This window comes from Vicia villosa, unplaced genomic scaffold, assembly GCF_029867415.1.
Source record: "Vicia villosa cultivar HV-30 ecotype Madison, WI unplaced genomic scaffold, Vvil1.0 ctg.000732F_1_1, whole genome shotgun sequence".
NCBI classification, from domain to species: domain Eukaryota; kingdom Viridiplantae; phylum Streptophyta; class Magnoliopsida; order Fabales; family Fabaceae; genus Vicia; species Vicia villosa.
The window spans coordinates 638,659-649,667 of record NW_026705328.1 but is presented as its reverse complement, the minus strand read 5'-3'; the positions used below and the strand labels follow the sequence as shown (position 1 = coordinate 649,667).

At 37.1% G+C, this 11,009-nt stretch overlaps 1 protein-coding gene across 1 annotated transcript; it reads left to right on the top strand.

The window, feature by feature from the left end:
- Nucleotides 1-10,060: 10,060 nt before the first annotated feature.
- LOC131630770 (uncharacterized) lies at nt 10,061-10,636 on the top strand. Its single transcript, XM_058901514.1, has one exon. It carries the CDS (start codon nt 10,061-10,063, stop codon nt 10,634-10,636), a length of 576 nt encoding a protein of 191 aa, XP_058757497.1.
- The last annotated feature ends 373 nt before the right edge of the window (nt 10,637-11,009 follow it).

Here is an 11,009-nt window from a genome sequence, read left to right as displayed (position 1 = left end):
CGTATGGTTGAGAATAAACTATGGACAGGTTGACAAAGTTATTGTAGCAGCTGTATGATTCAGGAATTAGTAAAGTAACATGAGTTCATTTTTGGAGAGTATTCAGTTTAAGAAGTTCGGAAAATGAAATGTATGACAAGGGTTGTATTCTAAGGAGAATTTTCCAAGGATGACGGAGTATTTAGTGACTTGATATTAAGAACTACTCGACCTCGAATAGTAGTATTGGTGAGTGTGGTTAAGACTCTAGCACGTATCATAATTGGGAGAATGCCGAGAAGGAATTGTTGCTACCAAGGGATCAAAAGCAATAGAGTAATGAAGCCAAGTGGATTATGGACACAATATGGCTTAGAGGGGTTCGTGAAGTGTGTGATCGGTTGAGATCAGAATAGTGCAGCAGACAAGAATGAGGCATGCCTGTAGTAGGTATGTATGGGGATACCTTCCAAAGATAAACTCGACAAAGTAATGTTTCGTTCATTGTAGACTCAAGGATCCACCATAATCTAGAGAAACCCGCTGATGGACTGGTATAGAAAGACGTTGTGGTCGAGGTATAATCAGAAGTTTCATGGGCTGGCTTGTGAATATTGGAAGGAGTATTGTGACCATTGGAGATGCTGGAAGTAAGTAGAGGATTTTACTAGATGAAGTCTTATTTGACTATGTCGGGTAAACTTGTGAGCATATGTGGAGAATTTGAGCGATGTTGCAGGTCAACCGTTAGAGCTTTCTCTTCATTAGCAAGACCTTGTGTGAAGTATTTAACTATTAAGATAGATAGTTGCAGGAATTGTACGCTCTTGTGGATTTTGGATTCAATTGTTCCGACCAAGATCAAAAGGAGGATCGAAGTGGGAAAGTGGTTGTTGTACAGTGAAGGTGAACTTGGAATCAATCCTTCTAAGCATTTGGGAATTAGAAGTCAAGACCCAAGGAATTAGTAGACACCTGTGTGACTCCATATGGATTCATGTAGCATAGAATCTGGAATATCGTTGATATATGTTAAAGTTGTAGCAGGGATTCCTTAGAGTGGAGGAAAATCAAGGAAACAAGACAAATACGTGGGGAAAACAACGACGTACATGAGTAAGAGGTTACGGGAAAGACGCAGATTGGAGACAACGAGTGACCCATCCGACTAAGGGGTATTAGTGTATAAAGCTATTGAGACTTAGTGCGAAGAAGTAAGGGTTGTTAACCTTGGAAGGATCTATCCTTAAGCGTATCAAAAGGCGTATCAAAAGAGGCATGTTTATGTATCGACTATGGTGACCTGTAGAGAGATGCTAGACTGCAAAGGTATCGAAGGGTTGTGTTTTCTTGGATGGGATATCTTTCTGCGGAGTCATATGGTTATCCAAGGGAGGAATGTAGGAGGCATTCTCACTCTTGTTAGAAGAAGTTGTGAGGAGCTTGTTTTCCTAGTGATTGAAAGGAATTCGAGGACGAATTCTATTTAAGGGGGAGAGAATGTAATACCCCATTTTAATCTAACTTGCTCATTGAGTTTTAAATAAAATTCTAAGAGGATATTTTGATTAGTGGATATTTGAGCATAATTAAGTCTTTAATTGGATTTAAATGCTACTAATTGGGATTAAGAAGAACAAGTGGTATGTTTGGTAAATAAGGAATTAGTTAGAATGGAACTAAATGGCAAACTGGAAAATACTACTTAGTTAAAGGGCATTTTGGGTATTGAAGAAAATATTGAAGGATAGAAAAACACTTAGAAAGGGGGGGATTGAATAAGTGTGACTTTAAATCTTGGACGATAAAAATAAATTGCACAATTATTTTTATCCTGGTTCGCTGTTAACGAAGCTACTCCAGTCCACCCCCGCAGAGATGATTTACCTCAACTGAGGATTTAATCCACTAATCGCACGGATTACAATGGTTTTCCACTTAGTCCGCAACTAAGTCTTCCAGAGTCTTCTGATCACACACTGATCACTCCAGGAACAACTGCTTAGTTCACTCCTAAGACTTTTCTAGAGTCTACTGATCAACACGATCACTCTAGGCTTAGTTCACTCCTAAGACTTTCTGCTCAGCCAACTGCTAAGACTTCCTAGAGTATACTGATCAACCGATCACTCTAGTTCCTTACAACTTAATGTAATTCTAAGAGTTTACAAATGCTTCTTAAAAGCGATAATCACAACTGTGATATTTCTCTTACAGTTTAAGCTTAATCTCACTAATATATTACAACAGCAATGTAGTGAGCTTTGATGAAGATGAAGATTCTGAGTTTTGATTTGAACAGAGTTTCAGCAAGTTAATTTGAATTGTATTGGTGCGAAATCGTTAACCTTGCTTCTCATCAGAACTTCATATTTATAGGCGTTGAGAAGATGACCGTTGAATGCATTTAATGCTTTGCGTGTTCCGTACAGCTTTGCATTTAATGTTATACGCTTTTGTCAACTACCTCGAGCCTTGTTCACGCTGTGTCTACTGACGTAGCCTTTAGTAGCTTTAACGTTCCTTTTGTCAGTCAGCGTAGTCTGCCACGTGTACTTCCTTCTGATCTGATGTTTGTGAATACGACGTTTGAATATCATCAGAGTCAAACAGCTTGGTGCATAGCATCTTCTGATCTTCTGACCTTGAAGTGCTTCTGAGCGTGATACCATCTTCTGATCTTCAGTGCTTCTGATCTCATGTTCTTCTGATGCTTCCATAGACCCATGTTCTGATTCTGCTTCGACCATCTTCTGATGTCTTGCCAGACCATGTTCTGATGTTGCATGCTGAACCATTTGAGACACATCTTCTGAGCGCTGAATTATGCGTACTCTTTATATATATTTCCTGAAAGGGAAATTGCATTGGATTAGAGTACCATATTATCTTAAGCAAAATTCATATTATTGTTATCATCAAAACTAAGATAATTGATAAGAACAAATCTTGTTCTAACAAATATGTCATAGAAAAGGATTACTTGGCTTGACAAAATCAGAATTGAGAAGGAAGAAGAAAGGGAGAGCTCGTGGGAGAGAGTAAGGAAGGAGAAAGAAGAGCAATCAACACCATCTTCATCAAGTTCTTACATGTGTGTGAAGCTTTATCAACTTTAGAGTGAAGAACCATGGTCAATAATGAAGAGCAAAGCTGTAGTCATCTCTGTTATCATCATCAAGTCAGAATTTATAATGATTTCAAGGTGAGTTCCATTAGTTAGGAACTTGGGTATGATTTGGGAAAAACAGTTTAATCATGGGTTAGATTATGATTACTATGTTGCATGTTTGATTAAAGGGTAGAATATGTGTTCTTGAAGTGTTAGTACATGTATTGAATTGCTTTTACATGTTAGGGTTCGGATTGGGATGAATTAGAATGTGTTAGAACTGATCTTATGCAGTAAAAATGTCATTTTTTGGCTCTGGTTCAGTGAGCAATCGATTGCACCCCAGTGAAAATCGATTGCACAGTGAAAAATTGACTTTCTGCGCTTCTGGTTCAGCGAGCAATCGATTGCACACCAGTGCAAATCGATTGCACACCAGTGCAAATCGATTGCACCTGACAGAAAATCATCTCTTTACTGTTTTGACCATAACTGGAGTTCCGTAACTCAGAATTGGGCGCCGTCGGAGGCATTGGAAAGCTAACGGAAGGGGCTACAAGATGCTTAAGCTTACATAACATTGTCATACTTTTAAGTACTAATTAAATCCATGTGGATATTCTTGTATCGTGGTTACTAAATGATAGTGCTTAGATAATCGTATTGTTAATCATTTTAAATGCTTTGGTGCATAAGTGTTTCTTCAACTGGGTTGTAGAGATCATGGAATGAGTGGTAATGTAAATCAAAGTTATCCACGTACACTAAAGATGTTGAGGTCTTATAGCTTGTGAAGCTATGCATGTGAACCAAGAGGCGAGGAGGTCTTACAACTTGGTGTAACTTGTGTACGTCGATTAACAAAATATGGATATGGTAAGGTGAACCTTAGGATACCTAAACCAAGAGATATGAGTGGATGTTAACCTGATATTCCTTTTCCTATCAAGCGGCTACTTTTGAAATACTACAATCTAATGGTGTAGTAAGTATGAGACGAGGGGTTAGAGAACAGACATAAGGATAGTAACTGCAAGTAGGCATGTTACATATATGTTGGCTATTTCTTGTGAAGTAATTCCAAGGATTCCCCTGTGCCACATATATTGCAGGCATTCCTCGAGTGTGTGATCTCAGGAATGGGCCGTGCTCCGTAGTTCAGGAGCTATTCTTCGGGGATGAACTCCCGGAGATGTGGGCCACACCTTCTCCTTTTGTCATCTCCTTGAGGGTGAATTTCTATGTGAGATTCGGGCCCTAGGATATTGGAGGAGTTGAATCGTGAGATGCGATTCAATGTCGATTCCATGGTTCTCTATAGTCATATGAGTTACTTACCATGTAGATTGAAAAGGTATGTTTTGGGGTCTTGTTTCGAGAGCAGATAGGCAGGTAAACCCGAAAGACCAGACCTTGAGGGTAGCTCGCGACAGAAGGTTGGCAGGTAAACCCGGAAGACCTATTTTGGAGGAAACATGTACCTAATATCCGAACATGTGATATGTTCTCAGAATATCTAATCGGGTGGTCAGTGGACATTCAATCGTGGTGCTACGAGTTGACATGCTTTCCTGTACTGGATAGTGAGGAAACCTTAGGATCTGACATGGGTCTGTAGTTGATGTATGTACCCTGTAGAGCCGAGAGAACCCATAAGATAGGGGAACTCACTGAGATTTAGTAATCTCACCCCATTCATCTTATTATTTTTCAGGTACCGTGCAAGATTGAGTTTTGCAAGATGCTTGGATCAAGAGCTTTTGACCGGATGCCGTGAAGACTTTGCCTGATCTTTTCTTCCGCTGTGTATTATTATCATTGTATAGATATATCAATTGTATCCATCTTCGAGATGATTTTCAAATGTATACATCTTATTTTATTACTCCTGACTTTTGTATGTACTCAGTACCAGTTATTAGTATTCTGCTAATATGATTCTAGACACATATTGGTAGGGTATTACAGGATATTACACATATTAAATTTATTATTGAATTTAATCTTTGAATATTGTCTTATCTCGAAGTTCCATTAAAAAATAGTCCTAAGATAAGAAATATTAATTATATTTCCTATTATTAGTTCATAAGTAGGGCTAAAATGAGAAGTAGTAGCGAGTTCAATGAGTGGTTTTATTTTAGAGTGAGATCAAAAGTCATTAAAGGTTTTCTAGTTCATTTAATTTGAATTTAGCGCATTTACTATTAAAATAGCATAAAATTTTATTATTTATTGAATTTAAAATTTTTTATTCATTTTCTCTTAATCCCCTTCTTTTTTTAAAAGAAAGTGGTTAGTTTTTACACTACGATTTTCTTTTCTCTAACGGATGTTTTCCTAGTTTTCAGAAAATGTTATCAATTTCATATGTATGTTATATTTATTAATTTATTTACATACAGCCACATCAACACGTGTATCTTAATATAGAAATCCATAAACATGACGAGGGGTGTGTGGGACACATATTATGATAACTATTTCTTCTTTAAGTATATCTAAAAATTTATGAAAAATAAATAAATATTTTTTAGGTTCTAGAACACATATTAAATTCATTGTTGTATTTAATCTTTGAATATTGTCTTATCTCGAAGTTCCATTAAAAAATAGTCCTAAGATAAGAAATATTAATTATATGTCCTATTATTAGTTCAATGCGTGGTTTTATTTTAGAGTTAGATCAAAAGTCATTAATGGTTTTCTAGTTCATTTAATATGAATTTAACGCATTTACTATTAAAATAGCTAAGAATTTTATAATTCATTGAGTTTAAAAAAATTCTTCATTTGCTCTTAATCCTCTTCTTTTTTAAAAAGAAAGTGGTTAGTTTTTGCACTATGATTTTATTTTCTCTAACGGATATTTTCCAAGTTTTCAAAAAATGTTATCAATTTCATATGTATGTTATAATTATTAATTTATTAACATACAGCCACGTTAACACGTGTATCTTAATATAGAAATTCATAAACATGACGAGGGGTGTGTGGGACTTCATAATATTTTATTATTTGGCAAATTAATTATTTTAAATATTATGATTACTATTTCTTCTTTAAGTATATCTAAAAATTTATGAAAAATGAAATAAATATTTTTTAGGTTGTAGAACACATATTAAATTTATTATTGTATTTAATCTTTGAATATTGTCTTATCTCGAAGTTCCATTAAAAAATAGTCCTAAGATAAGAAATATTAATTATATTTCCTATTATTAGTTCAAAAGTAGGGCTAAAATGAGAAACAGTAGCGAGTTCAATGAGTGATTTTATTTTAGAGTTAGATCAAAAGTCATTAAAGGTTTTCTAGTTCATTTAATATGAATTTAACGCATTTACTATTAAAATAGCTTAAAATTTTTTAATTTATTGAGTTAAAAAAATTTTCTTCATTTCCTCTGAATCCTCTTCTTTTTTTTTAAAAGAAGTGGTTAGTTTTTGCACAATGATTTTCTTTTCTTTAACGGATGTTTTCCATGTTTTCAGAAAATGTTTTCAATTTCATATGTATGTTATAATTATTAATTTATTAACATACAGCCACATTAACACGTGTATCTTAATAAAGAAATTCATAAACATGACGAGGGGTGTGTGAGACTTCATAATATTTTATTATTTGAGAAACTAATCATTTTAAATATTATGATAACTATTTCTTCTTTAAGTATATCTAGAAATTTATGAAAAATAAAATAAATATTTTTTAGGTTGTAGAACACATATTAAATTCATTATTGTATTTAATCTTTGAATATTCTCTTACTCGGAGTTCCATTAAAAAATAGTCCTAAGATAAGAAATGTTAATTATATGTCCTATTATTAGTTCAAAAGTAGCTATAAATTAAGAAACAATAGCGAGTTCAATGCGTGATTTTATTTTAGAGTTAGATCAAAAGTCATTAATGGTTTTCTAGTTCATTTAATATGAATTTAACGGATTTACGATTAAAATAGCTTAAAATTTTCTAATTTATTGAGTTTAAAAAATTTTCTTCATTTGTTCTTAATCCTCTTTTTTTTTTTAAAAGAAAGTGGTTAGTTTTTGCACTATGATTTTCTTTTCTCTAACGGATATTTTCCAAGTTTTCAAAAAATGTTATCAATTTCATATGTATGTTATAATTATTAATTTATTAACATACAGCCACATTAACACGTGTATCTTAAAATAGAAATCCATAAACATGACGAGGGGTGTGTGGGACTTCATAATATTTTATTATTTGGCAAATTAATCATTTTAAATATTATGGTTACTATTTCTTCTTTAAGTATATCTGTAATATCCCAATGTTTATTTCAAGAGATTATTATTAAAGAAATTCTATATAGTTGGATTATGACTAAGTGGCACTTTGGTAATTGAAGTTTAGTTGAAGGGCACTTAAGACAATGCACTAGATATGGAGTTCATAAGGGATTGTTTGGCTTGAAACATTTCTAACCACTTTGATCAAAACAGAATTTGGAGAAAGAAGAAGAAGGAAACGTGAAACAAGGAAGAAGGAAGAAGAGAACCCAGATCACAACTTCATCATCAACCTTGCATGTTTAGATGATCATCATCTCAGCCCTAATCCATCATCAAGCTACCTGTTTGCAGCTTCCTTTCTCCCCATTTTCAGGTGAGTCTCATAGATAGAGACCATGGGGAATATTTGAGGGTTTATGCCAACTTTGGGGATTAAGGGTTTGTGAGTAAATGCTTTTGGTCCTCATTCTTTTGCATGTGTTAGATCATATTGGTAGCAATGATTCGTTTACATATTGGTTCTATGTCTCATTTTCGTTTAAGAATGGATGCATGTGGAAATTTGGGGCTTGGGGACCCCAAATACGTTTCTGTATTTTTGCTGATTTTGCAGAGTTCGCTGCAGCGAACTTTCATTCGCTGTAGCGAACGGTTCGCTGTAGCGAACTGTGTAGCGAATAAACCTGGGAGTTAAATTGATTTATTCGCTGTAGCGAACTTTCCTTCGCTGTAGCGAATCGGGGCTTCGCTGGAGTTCGCTGTAGCGAACTGACCTGGATTTGAAGAAGTTTGCTTCTGTTTGAGTTCGCTGTAGCGAACTAGTCTGATGCAGAATTGATATTTCCCCTATTTGAGTGCAGTTTCGTTTCGTATCGGAATCGAAGGCCTCTCATGACTTGTATGGCATTCTAATATGTGTTTTCACTATATAAGACCATGATATGACTGAAATCCCTTGGATATGCTTGTATGTTGTGAAATATAAATTGTATGGATTATATTATGGCACTATTATTATTGATCTCGTTTGTTCCGGTCGAACATTCAAATGTGATTGTTGTGTGATGGCTTATACCGTGCTGTGTGATCTCGGTGATGTGTGTATGCTTGAATCGGAGTAGGCCTGGCTAATAGATGATAAATCGCTTGAGACCACGACTATTGCTGTGTGACCTTTAGTTTGTGCCTTGCTGTGTGGTCTGGGATACCTTGCTGTGTGATCTTGGTATGTCTTACGCGCCTGAGCTACCATTGCGATGCGCTGAGAGGGTCTTTTACGGCGTTCCTCTAGCAGGTAAACATCTGCGTGCTTGGTATGGTGAGGTAGTGATACCATATAGGATGCACTTCTCAGTAAACTCACCTCTAGTGATGTCATGTAGACCATATCACTAGGCTTTCGCCCGGTGAGCTCATGTAGTCTTGATGGCGTTTTGTACATTGTAGCGATCACATCTGCGTATAGTGATTGACGGGGCCATGATGCCATGTAGGCAAATCACCGCTGTAACTCGTCGCGGATAAACCACATAGGATTATTCGTTTCACTTGCAGTGTGCATGTACAAGTCTCTCGACAATGAGGCATGAGAGGTAACTCATCGAGGGTGTGGATGCGTAGTCTATGTAGCAGGCAAGTAACTTACTCCTGGATTCCTCGTACATGGGTACGGGTCTGCATACTTGTTTGTGATGGCGTTGAGCCTGTTGTTGTTGATGCCTTCTTGGATAGTTATGGGACTTCCATTGCAGGTGTACCCTTGTTTGTATTTGTACCTGGCCGTGAGGACAACCTGGATTCCCGGTGAATCTATCTTGTTGCATGTTCCCTGTAGAACTGAGTGAACCCGTAAGATAGGGAGACTCACTGAGATTTAGTAATCTCACCCCATTCCAATTATTCTTTTTACAGGTGGTTCGAGGCAGGATCGTGGAAAGGGTAAGATGACTTAGCTTCGGGATGTGTTTCTTGGCGATATGCACTTTTGTAGTTTATGATCTTTTGTATCTCTATCTTTCACCCTATGGATATGTATTTGTACTAGTTGGAACTCATGTATTTTGGCCATGACAGTTTGGGCTTTTGTACTTGTACTTATACATTATCTATTCCGCTGCTTATGTTTATGATTTTCGAGTACCATTTTAATGCCATATACGTATATCCTAGGCAATGTATGTATGGGGTGTTACAGTTGGTATCATAGCAGGTCGATTCTCGGCTTTGCCACGAAACATCATAAGTCAGCATAATTTTGCCTCATATGTGTAGTGTCGGCATGATTCCTTATGTCTTACTTATGGTATTAAGCCTGATCAACTTGATTCCGTGTGTAGGACAGACAGGAAGATGGCTGAACAACGCAGAGGTCTCGGAAGGCCCGGAACAAGGAATGTGGAGACTGAGCCTGAAACTGAGAATGCGGGTGTGCCTTGGGTGCAGATAATGCAACAGATGCAACAACAGAATCAGATGATGATGCAGATGATGCAAGGCATGCAAGGGCAACAACCAACCGCTCCTGCTCCTACTCCTCAGGCTGCAGCAGGGCCTGATTTTCGTGCCTTCTTTCGGATGGATCCGCCAGAGTTCTTGGGTGGCCTAGATCCCGTGATTGCTCATGACTGGCTATATGCTATGGAGATGATATTTCAGGCCATTCAGTGCACATAAGAAGAGAAGGTGATTTTTGCTGCTCAGAAGATGAAGGGGCCAGCAGGTAGATGGTGGAATACGGAGTCTACGTATTTCACTAACCGAGGGATTCCAAAGGATTGGCAACATTTCAAGACAGCTTTCTTGGAGAAATACTATCCCAACAGTGTGCGTGCTTTGAAGGAGCGTGAGTTTCAGTCCTTCAAACAAGGCAACATGTCGGTGTCTGAATATGCTGAGGAGTTTGAGGACATGGCTGCCTATTCCAGACAAGCAGCTTATGCACCAGATGAGTTGTGGAAGATTGATCAGTTCCTCATGGGGCTGAATGCTGATATTGTACACAGTGTGTCTCAAAGGGAGTTTACCACCTATGCTGAGTGTTTGAGGCAATGCTATGTTGGTGAGAACACGTTGAAGAGAGTTCAAGATGAAAGAGAACACAATAAGTCGGTTCGTAGGGAACAAGGAAGGTCGGGACAACAATTGAAACCCCGCAATTCTCCAGCTATGAAGAAACATGTTTATGGGGATCGTTCTAGTCAACCTCCTCAGTGTGGAAAGTGCAATAGGAGGCACTATGGGAATTGCTCATTAGATGCAAAGAAGTGTTTCAAGTGTTGAATGACGGGCCACTTTGCGAAGTATTGTACAGCCCCAGATGCTCCGGAAAAGACTAAAGGGCGTGTTTACACCTTGGATGCTAGGAAGGCTCAAGGAAACACCAATCTTGTTGCTGGTACGTGTTATGTCAATAATCATCCCTTGTTTGTATTAGTAGATTGTGGAGCGACACATTCTTTTATCTCTTATCATTGTGTGCGGAGGCTTGGTTTTGAGACAAGCTTGCTTCCAAATCCTATGGTTATTTCATCGGCTACTGATGATGTAGTTGAAACTCGAGAAATTTGCAAGGAGTGTTCTATTACCTTCAAGGGTCGTAGATTCTTGATTGATCTCATTTGTCTACCTCTTAAGAAGATCGATGTAGTACTTG